This window comes from Salmo salar, chromosome 07 (genome assembly GCF_965601325.2).
Source record: "Salmo salar chromosome 07, fSalSal1, whole genome shotgun sequence".
Classification (NCBI taxonomy): Eukaryota; Metazoa; Chordata; class Actinopteri; order Salmoniformes; family Salmonidae; genus Salmo; species Salmo salar.
In genome coordinates, this window is record NC_138297.1 from 38,060,217 (window position 1) to 38,078,619 (window position 18,403).

Genomic DNA, 18,403 nt, shown 5'->3' on the forward strand with positions numbered 1-18,403 from the left:
ACTCCTCCCCAGGCTACTGGGTTTTGCTGGCAGGGACTTTGGGAGGGATTCATAAATTGATAATGAATGAGGAATCATGTAAGTAAATATGACTGTGAAAAAAATCTAATAAATGAACTTTTTTTTTTTTTACTTGGTACATTTATTTGCTTGTGTTGATTGCATTGAACAATTAAAAACGCCTTTCGAATTTAACAAGCTATTTTGGCCTGAACTGGTCGCTGTACCATAAAAATATCGGAGTGCATGCTGGGCACTCCGTGTGTGTTTTTTTTGGGGGAAAGAATGTTGCTTGTACAGATGGTAGCTAGCAATTTACATTGATAGAAGTTTGTATTGCACGTTTATTGTACAACATTACTATTCGGTGTCATCTACTATGGTTCAGTTTCATTGACACTAGGCAGCTATTTAATAACTAAATTACGTCATCCTTCGTGGTAGCAACTGTGTCATCTAGCTAACGTTAGCCATCTAGCTTCTCAACCGCAGAGTTAAACACTTTCAATTTATATTTTATACTAATGTTGGCTAAACCTGCCATTACTGTGGGTAATTTCGGGAGGTAGTATTATGTAGGAACCATGAAATTTGCTCGTGCAAGGCATATGTCCAACTGATTTCGACTTTAACAGACTGCAGAGAGACTAGCTAACATTAGCTAGTATCCGCTAGCTAGTTAACAGTGACTGGTTTCCAAGCACTCAAGTCCATCTTGAATAGGCACAAAGCAACAACCGAGACAATGGATGAGAGCCCAGAAGCTGCTGTGGACAACGATGACCTTGTTATTATTGTGGAAAACGAGGCAGAGAGCTTGCCAGCTGAAGAGGAGAGGGCGAAACAGCTAGGAGGTAGCATCGGTCTCATGGACACTTGCCCTGTCTGTAAGTTGAATTTCCACAACCGAGAGCCGAAACTTCTGCCATGCCTCCACTCTTTCTGCAAGAAGTGTCTTCCACCCCCTTCAAGGAACTTAGTCAACACTGAACAACGTCGCGACCCGCAACTTCAAGCGGACAACTCGAAACCACGTGAGATCCGTCAGTTTGTTTATCGGGAAGTTGATAACTGTACTGAAGTGCAGGATGATCATTGCAACTTTTCATTAAAATCCAGATGTCTTTTGTAACTTGATATTAGAAGATGCCTTACTCATTCCTGTGTATGTTATTCCCCTGGTTCCAGTCAATGTGATCCGCTGCCCAGTTTGTCGACAAGAGTGCTGGGAGGTGGAGGTGCTGGATAACTTCTTTGTGAAGGACTCTGTGGAGGTTCCCAGCAGCACAGTGGAGAAGACCAGTCAGGTGCGTTAATATTGGTTACCAGTAAGGGTGACAAATGGTACACTCGAATGGGGAAAACATTTTTCTGATAGTGGAGTCTGTTAAGGTCAGGTAGTACGTGCTTACTGACCGAGACCCAGGACACTAACAGTGCCTAGAGAAAGTATTCATACCCGTTTACTTATTCCACATTTTGTCGTGTTACAGCCTGAATTCAAAATGGATTAAATATTTTTTTTTCTCACCCATCTACACACAATGACAAAGTGAAAACATGTTTTTAGAAGTTGTTACAAATGTATTCAAAATTAAATACAGAACTATCAAATTTTTTATTTCACCTTCATTTAACCAGGTAGGCCAGTTGAGAACAAGTTCTCATTTACAACTGTGACCTGGCCAAGATAAAGCAAAGCACTGTGACAAAAACAACAGAGTTGCACATAAACAAATGTACAGTCAATCACACAATAGAAAAATCTATGTACAGTGTGTGCAAATGTAGAAGAGTATGGAGGTAAGGCAATAAATAGGCCATGAAGCGAAATAATTACAATTTAGCATTAACACTGGAATGGCAGATGTGCAGATGATGATGTGCAAGTAGAGAATAGAGATACTGAGGTGCAAAAGAACAAGATGGTAAGTAACAACATGGGGATGAGGTAGTTGGCTGTGCTATTTACACATTGGCTGTGTACAGGTACAGTGATTGGTAAGCTGCTCTGACAGCTGATGCTTAAATTTAGAGAGAGATATAAGACTCCAGCTTCAGTGATTTTAAAAAAAAAAAAATTATTTGATTATTATTTTATTTTTTTTGCAATTCGTTCCAGTCATTGGCAGCAGAGAACTGGAAGGAAAGGCGGCCAAAGGAAGTGTTGGCTTTGGGGATGACCAGTGAAATATACCTGCTGGAGTGTGTGCTACGGGTGGGTGTTGCTATGGTGACCAGTGACCTGAGATAAGGTGGGGCTTTACCTAGCAAAGACTTATAGATGACCTGGAGCCAGTGGGTTTGGCGCCAAATATGTAGTGAGGGCCAACCAACGAGAGCATACAGGTCGCAGTGGTGGGTAGTATAAGGATGGGGCTTTGGTGACAACATAAGTATTCACACCCCTGAGTCAATACTTTGTAGAACCAGAGATTACAGCTGTGAGTCTTTCTGGGTAACTCTAATAAAGGTCGACCGATTATGATTTTTCAACGCCGGTACCGATTATTGGAGGACCCAAAAAAGCCGATGCCGATTAATCGGCTAGTTTTATAAAAAAAAAAAACACATATATATATATATATATATATATTTTTTTTTTTTTTGTGTAATAATGACAATTACAACAATACTGAATTAACACTTATTTTAACTTAATGTAATACATCAGTAAAATCAATTTAGCCTCAAATAAATAATGAAACATGTTCAATTTGGTTTAAATAATGCAAAAACAAAGTGTTGGAGAAGAAAATAAAAGTGCAATATGTGCCATGTAAGAAAGCTAACGTTTAAGTTCCTTGCTCAGAACATGAGAAAATATAAAAGCTGATGGTTCCTTTTAACATGAGTCTTCAAGATTCCCAGGTAAGAAGTTTTAGGTTGTAGTTATTATAGGACTATTTCTCTCTACGATATTCTATTTCATATACCTTTGACTATTGGATGTTCTTATAGGCACTTTAGTATTGCCAGTGTAACAGTATAGCTTCCGTCCCTCACCTCGCTCCTACCTGGGCTCGAACCAGGAACACATCAAGAACAGCCACCCTTGAAGCAGCGTTACCCATGCAGAGCAAGGGGAACAACTACTCCAAGTCTCAGAGCGAGTGACGTTTGAAACGCTATTAGTGCGCACACCGCTAACTAGCTAGCCATTTCACATCGGTTACACCAGCCTAATCTCGGGAGTTGATAGGCTTGAAGTCATAAACAGCGCAATGCTTGAAGCATTGCGAAGAGCTGCTGGCAAAACGCACGAAAGTGCTGTTTGAATGAATGCTTACGAGCCTGCTGGTGCCTACCACCGCTCAGTCAGACTGCTCTATGGAATCATAGACTTAGTTATAATATAATAACATACAGAAATACGAGCCTTAGGTCATTAATATGGTCGAATCCGGAAACTATCATCTCGAAAACAAAACGTTTATTCTTTCAGTGAAATACGGAACCGTTCCGTATTTTATCTAACGGGTGGCATCCCTAAGTCTAAATATTCCTGTTACATTGCACAACCTTCAATGTTATGTCATAATTACGTAAAATTCTGGCAAATTAGTTCACAACGAGCCAGGCGACCCAAACTGTTGCATATACCCTGACTCTGCGTGCAATGAACGCAAGAGAAGTGACACAATATCACCTGGTTAATATTGCCTGCTAACCTGGATATCTTTTAGCTAAATATGCAGGTTTAAAAATATATAGTTCTGTGTATTGATTTTAAGAAAGGCATTGATGTTTATGGTTAGGTACAATCGTGCAACGATTGTGCTTTTTTCGCAAATGCGCTTTTGTTAAATCATCCCCCCGTTTGGCGAAGTTGGCAGTCTTTGTTAGGAAGAAATAGTCTTCACACAGTTCGCAACGAGCCAGGTGGCCCAAACTGCTGCATATACCCTGACTCTGTTGCAAGAGGTGACACATTTTCCCTAGTTAAAAGAAATTCATGTTAGCAGGCAATATTAACAAAATATGCAGGTTTAAAAATATATACTTGTGTATTGATTTTAAGAAAGACATTGATGTTTATGCTTAGGTACACGTTGGAGCAACGACAGTCCTTTTTCGCGAATGCGCACCATATCGATTATATGCAACGGACAGGCTAAGGACAGGCTATGCAAAGGACAGGCTAGATAAACTAGTAATATCATCAACCATGTGTAGTTAACTAGTGATTATGATTGATTGTTTTTTATAAGTTTAATGCTAGCTAGCAACTTACCTTGGCTTCTTACTGCATTCGCGTAACAGGCAGGCTCCTCATGGAGTGCAATGTAAAGCAGGTGGTTAGAGCGTTGGACTAGTTAACCGTAAGGTTGCAAGATTGAATCCTCGAGCTGACGAGGTAAAAATCTGTTGTTCTGCCCCTGAACAAGGCAGTTAACCCACCGTTCCTAGGCCGTCATTGAAAATAAGAATGTGTTCTTAACTGACTTGCCTAGTTAAATAAAGGTGTAATTTTTTTTATTTTTATAAATCGGCCAAATCGGTGTCCAAAAATACCGATTTCAGATTGTTATGAAAACTTGAAATCGGCCCTAATTAATCGGCCATTCCGATTAATCAGTCGACCTCTACTCTCTAAGAGCTTTCCACACCTGGATTGTACAACATTTGGCCATTATCCTTTTCAAAATTCTTCAAGCTCTGTCAAATTGGTTGTTGATCATTGCTAGACAACCATTTTCACATCTTGCCATAGATCTTCTAGCATATTTAAGTAAAAACTTGAACTCGGCGCTCAAGAACATCCAATGTCTTATTGGTAAGAAACGCCAGTGTAGATGTCCTAGTGTTTTAGGTTTTTGACCTGCTGAAATGTGAATTCATCTCCCAGTGTCTGGTGGAAAGCAGACTGAACCAGGTTTCCCTCTAGGATTTTGCCTGTGCTTAGCTCAGTTTATTTTTTATCCTGAGAAACTTCCCAGTCCTTAACTATTACAGCATACCCATAACATGGTGAAACCACCACTATGCATGAACATATGGAGAGTAGTACTTAATAATGTGTTGTATTGGATTTGCCCCAAATAAAACACTGTATTCAGGACAAAATATGAATTGCTTTGCTACATTTTTTGCAGTAATACTTTAGTGCCTTGTTGCAAACAAAATGCAGGTTTCTCAATATTTTTGTTCTCTACAGGCTTCCTTTTCACTCTGTCTATTGGGTTAGTATTGTGGCGTAACTTCAATGTTGCTCCATCCTCAGAGTTCTATCACAGCCATTAAACTCAAACTGTTTTTTTAAAGACCTTTGGCCTCATGGTGAAATCCCTGAGTGGTTTCCTTCCTCTCCGGCAACTGAGTTAGGAAATGCGCCTGTATCTTTGTATTGACAGGCAATCAAAAGTGTAAATAATAACTTCGCCATGCTCAAAGGGATATTCAATGTCTGCGTTTTTATTTTTACCCATCTAATAATAGAGGTGCCCTTTGCAAGGCATTGGAAAACCTTCCTGGTCTTTTGTGGTTTAATCTGTGTTTGAAATTCACTGCTCAACTGAGGGACCTTACAGATAATTGTGGGGTACAGAGATGAGGAATTCATTCAAAAATTATGTTAAACACTGTGTCCATGCAACATATGTGACTTGTTAAGTACATTTTTATTCCTGAACGTATTTAGGCTTGCCATAACAAGAGAATGAATACTTATTGACTCAAGACATTTAACCTAACATAATTCCACTTTGACATTATGGGGTATTGTGTGTAAGCCAGTGATAACAAATCTCTATTTAATCCATTTTAAATTCAGACTAACACAACAAAATGTGGAAAAAGTTCAGTGTGAATACTTTCTGAACGCACTGTATACCATGTGTCACCACTGAAACGTTGCCTTGCATAAGACTAAAATCATGGATTCAAGCAAAAACCAGTTCTTGCTCATATGTTCTCCCTTCCCTATTTCCAGGTGTGTATGAGTTGTGATGACAACACCGAGGCCACAGGGTTCTGTGTGGAGTGCGTGGAGTTCCTGTGTGTGACGTGTATTGAGGCCCACCAGAGGGTGAAGTTCACCAGGGATCATACCATACGGCAGAAGGAGGAGATGTCCCCAGGTAGCCTACTCTATGAAAATATGTGGCTTTCTGAATAGTATACTGTAACAAAATATAATATCCAGTGCCAAGGAAGGTGGAAGGTACAACGAAATCTATGAAACCACATCACAAATATGTAGAAAGGTAAATGCATAGTGATTTAGTTTCTTATATGCTAAATTCTTGTCTTATTCCAGAGGCTGTGGGTGCGTCCTCACAGAAGCCAGTGTTCTGTGACATCCACAAGCAGGAGCCTCTCAAACTGTTCTGTGAGACCTGTGACCGTCTCACCTGCAGGGACTGTCAGCTGCTCAAGCACAAAGACCACAAGTATGACTACATTATTTATTCACCCTTTATGTTTCCAGGTTAGTTTCAGAGAATCTCTTTTGTCGTGCCTAGCTACCTTAACTTCTTTGGGATAGGGGGCAGTATTTTCACGGCCGGATAAAAAACGTACCCAATTTAATCTGGTTACTACTCCTGCCCAGAAACAAGAATATGCATATAATTAGTAGATTTGGATAGAAAACACTCTAAAGTTTCTAAAACTGTTTGAATGGTGTCTGTGAGTATAACAGAACTCATATGGCAGGCCAAAACCTGAGAAGATTCCATGCAGGAAGTGCCCTGTCTGACAATTTGTTGTCCTTCTGTTGCATCTCTATTGAAAATACAGCATCTCTGCTGTAACGTGACATTTTCTAAGGCTTCCATTGGCTCTCTAAAGCCGCCAGAAAGTGGAATGGGGTGTCTGCTGTCTCTGGGCAAAGAACAGCAGCAGAATTTGTTAGTGGTCAGCCTGGGGACAGTGAGACTGAAAGGCGCGTTCACGAGACTGTTCTCTACAGGCTTCATTTTCACTCTGTCTATTGGGTTAGTATTGTGGCGTAACTACAATGTTGCTCCATCCTCAGAGTTCTATCACAGCCATTAAACTCAAACTGTTTTTTAAAGACCTTTGGCCTCATGGTGAAATCCCTGAGTGGTTTCCTTCCTCTCCGGCAACTGAGTTAGGAAATGCGCCTGTATCTTTGTATTGACAGGCAATCAAAAGTGTAAATAATAACTTCGCCATGCTCAAAGGGATATTCAATGTCTGCGTTTTTATTTTTACCCATCTACTAATAGAGGTGCCCTTTGCAAGGCATTGGAAAACCTTCCTGGTCTTTTGTGGTTTAATCTGTGTTTGAAATTCACTGCTCAACTGAGGGACCTTACTGTCTGACAATTTATTGTCCTTCTGTTGCATCTCTATTGAAAATACAGCATCTCTGCTGTAACGTGACATTTTCTAAGGCTTCCATTGGCTCTCTAAAGCCGCCAGAAAGTGGAATGGGGTGTCTGCTGTCTCTGGGAAAAGAACAGCAGCAGAATTTGTAAGTGGTCAGCCTGGGGACAGTGAGACGAAAGGCGCGTTCACGAGACTACTCCATTTTTTTCTTTCAGCCTTTGAATGAATACAACGTTGCCCGGTTGGACTATTATCGCTATTTTACGAGAAAAATTGCATAAAAATTGATTTTAAACAGCGTTTGACATGCTTCTAAGTACGGTAATGGAATATTTTGACATTTTTTGTCACGAAATGCGCTCGCGCATCACTCTTCGGATAGTGACCTGAACGCACGAACAAAACGGAGGTATTTGAATATAACTATGGATTATTTGGAACCAAAACAACATTTGTTGTTGAAGTAGAAGTCCTGGGAGTGCATTCTGACGAAGAACATCAAAGGTAATCCAATTTTTCTAATAGTAATTCTGAGTTTAGTGAGCCCCATACTTGGTGGGTGTCAAATTAGCTAGTCTGTGATGGCCGAGCTATGTACTCAGAATATTGCAAAATGTGCTTTCGCCGAAAAGCTATTTTAAAATCTGACACCGCGATTGCATAAAGGAGTTCTGTATCTATAATTCTTAAAATAATTTATGTATTTTGTCAACGTTTATCATGAGTAATTTAGTAAATTCACCGGAAGTTTTCGGTGGGTATGCTAGTTCTGAACATCACATGCTAATGTAAAAAGCTGGTTTTTGATATAAATATGAACTTGATTGAACAAAACATGCATGTATTGTATAACATAATGTCCTAGGAGTGTCATCTGATGAAGATCATCAAAGGTTAGTGCTGCATTTAGCTGTGGTTTGGGTTTATGTGACATATATGCTTGCTTGGAAAATGGCTGTGTGATTATTTGTGTCTATGTACTCCCCTAACATAATCTAATGTTTTGCTTTCGCTGTAAAGCCTTTTTGAAATCGGACAATGTGGTTAGATTAACGAGAGTCTTATCTTTAAAATGGTGTAAAATAGTTGATTGATTGTTTGAGAAAATTGAATTGTGGTATTTTAGTTGGTTTTGTATTTTGCGCCGTGCGATGCCGTTGGCTGTTGGCTAGGGGTTCTGCAGGCGGAACGGGGTTCCGCTAGCGGAACGTCTGTGCTCAACAGGTTAACCTCTCTGGGGTGTGTGGGATGCTAGCTTCATTTTGGGCCCACTTCTTTTCACGGTCGCTGCGCTTAGACCGAGCGAGCTACGGTCAAGCGGGGCATCTCATTGAACTCGGCATGGCCTTGAGATTATGGTAATAGCATTGCAGGCTCTTTGTGTCTTTAACCTCTCTGGGACATGTGGGAAGCTAGCGTTCAACAGCCAGTGAAATAGCAGGGCGGCAAATTCAAAACAACAAATCTCATAATTCAAATTGCTCAAACATACAACTATTATATCCCATTTTAAAGATACACTTCTCATTAATCCAACCACATTGTCCAATTTCAAAAAGGCTTTACGGCAAAAGCATAACATTAGATTATGTTAGGACAGCGTCGAGACAAGAAAAACCACACAGCCATTTTCCAAGCAAGGAGAGGTGTCACAAAAACCAGAACTACAGCTATAATTAATCACTAACCTTTGATGATCTTCATCAGATGGCACTCATAGGACTTCATGTTACACAATACATGTATGTTTTGCTCGATAAAGTTCATATTTATATCCAAAAACCCCATTTTACATTGGCGTGTAATGTTCAGAAATGTTTTGCCTCCCAAAACTGCCAGTGAATGAGCACATCAATTTACAGAAATACGCATCATAAACATTGATAAAATATACAACTGTTATTCAAAGAATTATAGATACACTTCTCCTTAATGCAACCGCTGTGTACGATTTCCAAAAAGCTTTACAGCGAAAGCACACTTTGAAATAATCTGAGTACAGCGCTCAGTCACAAAACCAAACCCGCCATTTTGTGGAGTCAACGAAACTCAGAAATAGCATTATAAATATTCACTTACCTTTGATCTTCATCGGAATGCACTCCCAGGAATCCCAGTTTCACAACAAATGTTCATTTGTTTCGATAAATTCCATCCTTTATGTCCAAATACCTCCTTTTTGTTCGCGCGTTCAGTCGAGTAATCCAAATCCACTGTGCTAGAGCAGTTAGTTCAGGCGAATAGTCAAAGTTATATTACAGTTCGTAGAAACATGTCAAACGATGTATAGAATAAATCTTTAGGATGTTTTTATCATAAATCTTCCATAATATTCCAACTGGACGATTCCTTTGTCTTCAAAAAAGAAAAGGAACACAGCTAACTCTCACGGGAGCGCGCGCCACTGAGTTTGTCATTTTCTCAGTCATCTGATTCCAATGGCTCTTATTCTCTCCCCATTCACAGTAGAAGCATGAAACAACGTTCTAAAGACTGTTGACATCTAGTGGAAGCCTTAGGAAGTGCAAAATGACCCCACAGACACTGTATATTGGATAGGGAATCACTTGGAAAAACTACAAACCTCAGATTTCCACACTTCCTGGTTGGATTTTTTTTCTCAGGTTTTTGCCTGCCAAATGAGTTCTGTTATACTCACAGTCATCATTCAAACAGTTTTAGAAACTTCAGTGTTTTCTATCCAAATCTACTAATAATATGCATGTCTTAGCTTCTGGGACTGAGTAGCAGGCAGTTTACTCTGGGCACCTTCTTCTTCCGGACGTCAAAATACTGCCCCCTACCCCGATTAAGTTAAAGGGATACTTCGGGATTTTGACGATGAGGACCCTAATTTACTTACCCAGAGTCAGATGAACTAGTGGATACAATTCTTATGTCTCTGTGTCCAGTATGAAGGAAGTTAGTTAGTTTCTAGAGCCAATGCTAACTAGTGTAAGCACAATGACTGGAAGTCTGTGGGCTTCTGCTAGCATGCTGTATCTGCTAGCATTAACTGGAAGTCGCTCTGTATAAGAGCATCTTTCTAAACGACTTCAATGTAACAAGAGACCTACCTATCAGAGGTCTGGGTTGAAACCTTCAATAGTCAATATTATACTCAAACTGGTTCTATATTTTGAAGTATTGTTTTTGTACCTGTGCTTCATGTGTTGGTATTAATCCTCTGTGTGGATTTTCAGGTGAACAAAAAGGAGAGCAGTCGTTGATAAGATCAATAAAAATCCATCTGGTTTATTACAAGAATTCAGGGAGAACACCTCTAATTATATATTAATCATACAGCACTGAAGGTTCTGTAAACAGAGGCTTGTAGGAAGTCACATGAACTGCTACAGAATCTGTGTCTCAGATACATTACATTATCAGTGTGCCCTAGGCTCAGACAAACTTTAACCATAACATTCAACACAGACAGACATTTGATACTAGCAGTTAAACAGGTGTAAGGCGGAACATCAACTTGTACTTAACAAAAATATAACGTAACATGTTGGTCCCACGTTTCATGAGCTGAAACAAAAGATCCCATTTTCCATATGCACAAAAGGCTTATTTCTCTAAAATTTTGTGCACACATTTGTTTACATCCCTGTTAGTGAACATTTCTTATTTATCAAGCCAATCCATCCACCTGACAGGTGTGGCATATCAAGAAGCTGATTAAGCAGCATGATCATTACACCGGTGCATCTTGTGCTAGGGACAATAAAAGGCCACTCTAAAATGTGCAGTTTTGTCACACAACACGATGCCACAGATGTCGCATGCAATTGGCATGCTGACTGAAGGAATGTCTACCAGAGTTGTTGCCAGATAATTTAATCTTCATTTCTCCACCATAAGCCGCCTCCAATGTTGTTTTAGAGAATTTGGCAGTATGTCAAACCGGCCTCACAACCGCAGACCACGTGTAACCACGCCAGCCCAGGACCTGCACATTCGGCTTCTTTACCTGAAACTGAGGAGTATATCTACCTGTAATAAAGCCCTTTGTACAGATGGTAGCTAGCAATTTCCCTTTGGCTGTGCCCCCTGCCCAGTCATGTGAAATCCATAGATTAGGGCCTAATTTTATTTTAATTGGCTGATTTCCTTTTATGAGCTTTAACTCAGTAAATTTGTTACAACAGATAATTATAGACTAACAGGTGCAAAATGACTTAATTAAATATGGTACTTAAACATACGTGGTTAATTCCTGTTTCCCTTCCCCAAGGGAACGCATCTGTCTGCGTCTCCCAGCACAAACAGTTATGTTTTTTACACATCAATCAATATCACCAGTAAATCAAATACAGGAAAATAATTACTCAAGTAATTTCCCATTACACTCTGCATATCTTGTCTCTCCAGTTACCAGTTCCTTGAAGACGCCTACAGAAACCACAGGCAACACCTGGAAAACATGACGCATCAGCTACAGGAGAAGAGGAAAGCCATAGAAGAAGTGTCCAATTGCATCAACAATGGGTAATTACATACACTAAACATGCAAACTAAACTCACATGTCATGGTATGTACATAGACACGTTCAATAGCATGACTGACTACAGGCAAACTCATAATTTCCTGCTTTTCTACTATCTTTATTCTTTCAGACTCCAGCAAGTCGATGAAAACCGCAAGTCTGTCACCAATGAGATAAAGAAGTCAATTTGCAACTTGATCATGGAGATCAACAGAAAGGGAAAAATCTTGGTCAATCAACTTGAGGTATGCTTGTTAAACAGGACATGAGCAATCACATCATTCCACCACATAATAAAATAATGTACACTTCTGCTGACATGGCGCTAATCACACTATGTGAGCATATTTGTAAGTAGCTTTGTGCTAATCATGGTGGTTGTGTCAGACACTGACGAAGGACCATGAGGTCGGACTAAAGAAACAACAAGAAGATGTCAGCCACCTGACCAGACATCTAGATCACGTCATCAACTTCACCAAGTGGGCCACAGCCAGTCACAGTGGCACAGCTCTCCTGTACTGCAAGAGATTGGTAGGAACCATGACTTTCACTAGGGAGATGGATTTATTTTGGCCTACCTTTTAATCCCAATGTTGACCTAAATTGTTCAGACAGCTCTGTGTAGAAATTCACATTGGAAACTGAATTTGTTATGTTCAAAAGCATTAGGCTACTACAATTTGAGTGATTCAGAAATGTTTTCTTTCAGATTCTTTGCCAAATCCATTACCTAATGAGGGCCAACTGTAACGCATCCATCGTCCCTCAGAGCTCAGTCCGCTTCCAGTGTCGCTCCGGTTTCTGGGCCTCAAATGTCGATCTTGGTAAGAACGCTAAAACTTCAGTTCTGACGGATACTGTAGGCGTAATTCAAAATCATCCCCATGATGTTAAATGCAGACATTGTTGAACATTTTTTTTCTTCTCATGTTTCTGTGTATTTCCTAAGGGTCTTTGGCAGTAGAGAGAATCCCTGGTCGTCAGCCCAGTTCCATGCAGCAGGGCTTCCCTCCTGGCCACCCCAGCCAGCCTGGCCCCGGCCCCAGAGGAGAGGGCCCTCCCGGGGCTTTCCCTCCAGGCTCCTCCGCCCACCAGCGTGGGAGCACCCTGGCCCAGCTCCAGCTGCAGGTAGAGAAACTTGCCCAGCACCCCAACAGGGCTGGACAGCCCCCTCCCAACCACTGGTCCTGGTACCAGCAGGGTCTGAAGCTCCCGGGGCCAGGGGGCCCCCCTCCACAGAGGCCCCACCAGGGGGGTTCTCCGTCACAAGGTCCCCCCAACATGGTACAGATCCAGCAGCCGGGCCGGAGTTACGGACCCTCCGGGCCCCAAACCCATCCCAACCCCAGGAGCCCCACCTCTATGCTGCAAAACACAGGATTCCCTCCTCAGGTATTTGTTATTCTTAAAAAAATATGTATATATTTCTTATCCCTTTTTTAAGTTGTAGATTTGCTCTTTGCTGTTATCAGACAGTGTACAATAAGACTGAGCCACTGAGAACATGCTATTTCAGTTGTGATAAAATGGAGACAAGCTGATGCAAAGACACCAGTTATGATTAAAATGTTTACTGAGTTGTGTTATTGCCTGTAGTAATCCATGTTTAGCATTTGTCATAATTCGCCTACAAATTGCAAGACTTGTGAAAAATGCTTACCTCTGACTTTTGTGCCATTCTAGTCTCTGAGGGATCTCATCCACAACTCCAGCTTCCCTCCCAAACCAATGGATGTGTTACAGGGTACCTCCCGCTACTCTCATGCACCCCCTTCCAACACAGGATCCATCAGCACTCAAGCCTCTATACACCAGGTACATGCGGTTTCCCGTAAGCTGAAGCTGAAACTCATGATTTAATATATTTACATGTATTTTATGTCTCAATGGTTGTGTATTTGCCACACACACACAAACGAGAAATAGAGTAACTCTGGTTGTTGTTTTCAGCGTAACATGATGGAAGCCGCACAACTGAGGAGGAGTGACCCCAGTGGAGCTTCATCATCATTATCCATGCCCAACCCCAGAGCTAGTTATGCTCCGAGCCAAGCTACTGCCTTCCCAGACAGACATGGTAGGCGTCTTACCCTCATACTTCCCTCATTTGTTACATGCAAAACAAACATGAAATATAATTAAATGAGCTATTCATGCCCAAACATAATTTATTCTCATTAAAACCACTTTCTCTTTCTCTCCTCAGCACAAGGAAGACAGAATTCCCCCATGTCCAAATCTTCTTCCTCTGAAGCCAACATAGGGTAGGTGAACCCCACTCCCACACCACAGGGTGCTGTCCTCTTTACACCCCACACCAAGTTCACAGTATGTACCTTTTGGTGGATGTGTTCCTGGCTGTAATATCTGTACCATGAGGTTGATGTGTTCCTGGTTGTAATATGTGGTTCGGTGTTGAAGGTCTGCTTCCTGGAAGCGCACAGAGCCTAATGCGGCGGCTCCACCCTCCTCAGCTAAGCGGAGGCGAAGGTCGTCCCCCGGACCAATCATTGTCATCAAGGACGAACCAGAGGACGATGACGAAGTCAGCTTTGTAAGTATGACTGCATTTACACACTCTCAGTATGTGTCTATCTCTGTGTGCCTTTGAAAGAGGTATATTGTATACAATCAAGTATGAAAGATGATAGAATCTCCCTAGTCTCTCTTCCATCCTCCAGGTGCAGTCTAGTGTTGGAGCCTCAGCCAGCCTGCCAGACAGCAGTACAGGCATCCAGCCCAAGCCCCAGTCCCAGCCCCAGCAGCAATCTCTCCCAGCACCCATGGTGGAGCCCCAGCCGGAGCCCCAGCCGGAGCCGGAGCCCCAGCCAGAGCCCCAGCCAGAGCCAGAGCCCCAGCCAGAGACCCAGGTAGAGCTGGAGGCAGACCCCCAACCAGACCCAGAAAAGGCCCCAAGTGTCCCTGAAGACGACCCCAATGAAGACTGGTGCGCTGTGTGTCAGAACGGAGGAGAACTGCTCTGCTGTGACCGATGTCCCAAAGTCTTCCATCTGAACTGTCATATACCTACACTTAGAGAGTCTCCCAGGTAATTAACACCTACTTTTAAATTTCTATGTGCCACTCACAGCTACACTGTCCTACCTGCTCTGCCTGTTAAATTTAATACACCTGGGCCTCCCAAGTGGCGCAGTGGTCTAAGGCACTGCATTGCAGTGCTAGCTGTGCCACGAGAGATCCTGGTTCGAACCAGGATCTCTACCAGGAGACCCATAGGGCGGCTCACAACTGGCCCAGCATCGTCCGGTTTAGGGGAGGGTTTGGCCGGCAGGGATGTTCTTGTCCCATCGCGGCTCCTGTGGCGGGCCGGGCGCAGTGCCTGCTGGGTTGTGTTTCGGAGGAAGCACGGCTCTCGACCTTCGCCTCTCCGAGTCCGTACGGGAGTTGCAGCGATGGAACAAGACTAACTACCAATTGGATACCATGAAAAGGGGGTAAAAAATAAATATATAATTAAAAATGTAATAAAGCTGTCTCTGAAGGGTGATTAGTTAGCAGTACCTTGTAATATGAACTGGGGTTATTGCAATATTGAGACTGAATTCACTAACCCCCCTATGTTTCCAGTGGTGAGTGGTTCTGTTCGTTCTGTCGTGACCTGACCAGTCCTGAGATGGTGTATAACCCAGATAGCCAAGGAGAATTGCCAGCCATGAAGGAAGAGCCAGGATCAGAGGGATTCCCTCCAGTTGATAAAAGGAAATGTGAGAGACTGTTGCTCTGCATCTACTGCAACGAGTTCAGTACAGATTTCCAGGAGCCTGCCTCACCGTCGGTAAGACTGCAATTACCAACTGCCCCATAGAAAGTTTTTGCTCTGTAGTTTTAATTAAATCAATACGATACGACTTTGTCTATGGAATCAGAAAAATTGTCTTAACTCCCAATCCCCAGACACCACACATTTTGGTTAATTTATCACAGTTAAGTAATGATGGTTCCCCCATCTGATATGTCTAGTCAATCCCAGAGTATAAGGAGCTGATTGAGACTCCAATGGACCTGTCCATAGTGAAGAGCAGGCTGGAATCTAAGGAGAGCCCACGTTACTGCAGTGCTGAGGAGTTTGTCAAGGATGTCAGGCTCATATTCAGGAACTGTGCAAAGTATTACCAGGTATGGCAAGACTACACGACACACAATATGACGAACTTAGAATGGATTATTGTGCTGGCGTACCACACTAGAATAATAAATAAATAAAAAAAATGTTTTGCATTGGACCACAACTGAAAATGCCCTGGTTTCCCAGACCCAAGTTAAGCCTATTTAGAATGGACTAAAAGTATGCTCAATGTCTAGTAGAAGGCTTAATTTAGGTCTGGGGAAACCAGCCCTAAATGTGTTAACAGAATTCAGACAGACACAACACTTCTGTTTTGTTTAATTAGAGATATACATAGCATACAGTAATGTGCTTGTTTTCCTATTTTATTCCTTATGACAGTGCTTTCAGTGCTTTCGCTTCTGCTTTGCTTGGTCTTTGAGCTCGGGTAACTGTAAAGCACTTTGTGACAACTGCTGATGCAAAAAGGCTTCATAAAATACTTTTGTTTCATTGACAGGCTGACACTGAGGTGGGAGGTGCAGGACTGAGCCTGGAGGAGTACTTTGAAGAGCAACTGAAGTTCCTCTACCAAGACAGGAGCTTCCCTGGGGGCAGAGAGGAGGGCATGATACCCCCTGTGGAGGACGAGATGGAAGAAGGGATGGAAGACGATGGGATGGCTCCTAACGAAGGGGATATGCCCCCTGTCGAGGACGACCTAACACCTGTTGAAGAAGGGATGACTTCTATGGAGAAAGAAGGAACTGAAGAGGGGATGGATCCTGTGGAAGGAGAGTTGGAGGAAGAAGGGATACCTCCTTTAGAAGAGAGCATGGAAGAGGAAGAGACTTCTCCAGTGAAAGAAGACTCACCACCTTGTGATGCTACTGAACCAGTAGATCCATCAACAAGGGGTGCATCATCGCCCAACCTTTCCAGCAAGGAGGCTCCCCAACCCCTCTCAGATACTCCAGACAACCCTCCCTGCGAGGAGGAGGCCCCCCAACCCCTCTCGGATACCCCAGACAACCCTCCTGACTCACAAGGCACCAGCCCTGCTGACTCCCAGGGCACTAGCCCTGCTGCAGGCTTAGCCACAGAAAATGAGGGGACGACTGAAGTGAGAGACAAAGCAGAAGAGGAATGATTCTTGTTCTTCCACTGTAAATTGGACGGCCAATAAAGCTTTTTGAATTATCTATAGGATCTGTTGTCTGAAAATACAGGGAGACCTCTTTGCTGCATCATACACTTTCTGATATGATTTGCAATAATAAATAAAACAGAGAAACCTGGGATGTATAACAGGGTACAGAGATGGACAATGAATGCACAAATGTTTGTCTTGTTACAAAGCAATGTAGCTACATGTATGAACTAATAATGCACAGACTGTCTGCTGAGATTGAGAAGTTACAATCATGGTGTAACTGATTAACTTTCTACAATAACAATCATAACACACAAATAATGTCCATTACTGATAAGTTGTCTGCAATTTTCCATGTTGGCTTTTGTAAAGATGAATGCCATATAATACTGTATATTTATAATAATGTAAGTTTATTTATCCAACTCTAAAGGAAAAATAACTGCAAAGACCGAACTCCATGAAAACCATAGCCCCACATCACGTCTTAACTCTGGTCAATGATTTTTAACAGACATTTTTATGTGTAGTTGTGTTTGTGTTATAATTTAGTTAAATTATAGGCTACTCATGTACAGAACATTGTAAAGGAGGTATTCTGAAAGGTAGACTCAGCGATACAACATAGATGCAAAAAGTAAACTGCATAGAGGGTCAATTTCAGTGACAACAAAGAGCGTGAGGCTCAACTTCTCTGCTGTTTTGGTGCCCTGGCTACCGTGAAGCCAACTGTGCACATGAGCAGATACTGTGTGAGGGCGAAGCCTTGCATCTACTCATCTCAATATCTGATGTGCTGCTGGTGGCAATGTCATTTCGCGTAGTCTACCTTTTAAGACTGTTCACTAGATTACAGGGATGCAAAATGTAAATATTTTTCTCAGAATGAACGTGCAGTGTTCTCGAATGGTGCTGCTTGCTTTTTGGCATGTAAAGAGAACCAAACTGTTCCCCTCACTTTTCCTTGTTGCATGTTTTCTTGTTGCCTGGCTACCCAGACTTGGTCTGGCCGAACGCTGCGCCACACCCACGGACGTTAATTTCTTCTCCACTATCAATCTGGATCTATGTACCTCCCCAACCCTTCACCGAATGCGAACACATTTGGGGCCGTCTGATTGGTCCAGAGACCGATGGGTTGGGCCAGAGCCAGAACACACGTGGGTAAAGCGTCCAGTTAGAAAATGTGTAATTGACTTTAATACTCTGATTGGTTAGAGATGATCCAATCGATGAAGACTTTGTTTTGTACAACGCCCCTCATCCCCACCACAAGACTTCAATAGATGCTCTAAAGAGGTCACTGGAAAGCAGACTGGGGGGGATAGAAGAAGGATGCCAGGTTGGTGCACATTCAACAAATCTGATCTAACAAAGTGGATATTCGTCAAA

General features: G+C 42.2%; 1 protein-coding gene across 3 annotated transcripts; it reads left to right on the forward strand.

Moving 5' to 3' along the window:
• The first annotated feature begins 226 nt into the window (after nt 1-226).
• Nucleotides 227-17,968, forward strand: LOC106609102 (transcription intermediary factor 1-alpha). Of its 3 annotated transcripts, none has more exons than XM_045721879.2 (17): nt 227-1,043; nt 1,189-1,307; nt 5,933-6,080; nt 6,260-6,392; nt 11,674-11,790; nt 11,920-12,034; nt 12,177-12,323; nt 12,502-12,616; nt 12,742-13,184; nt 13,476-13,607; nt 13,743-13,869; nt 13,999-14,056; nt 14,214-14,346; nt 14,474-14,841; nt 15,381-15,588; nt 15,774-15,929; nt 16,379-17,968. In XM_045721879.2, the coding sequence occupies exons 1-17, from the start codon at nt 746-748 to the stop codon at nt 17,006-17,008; spliced, it is 3,447 nt and encodes a 1,148-aa protein (XP_045577835.1). In that variant the 5' UTR covers nt 227-745; the 3' UTR covers nt 17,009-17,968. The 3 variants fall into 3 exon arrangements, with proteins under 3 accessions (XP_045577835.1, XP_014062980.1, XP_082833691.1); XM_014207505.3 differs by having other exon boundaries at nt 228-1,034; XM_082977565.1 differs by lacking the exons at nt 227-1,043; nt 1,189-1,307 and adding an exon at nt 2,140-2,218.
• Nucleotides 17,969-18,403: the final 435 nt, after the last annotated feature.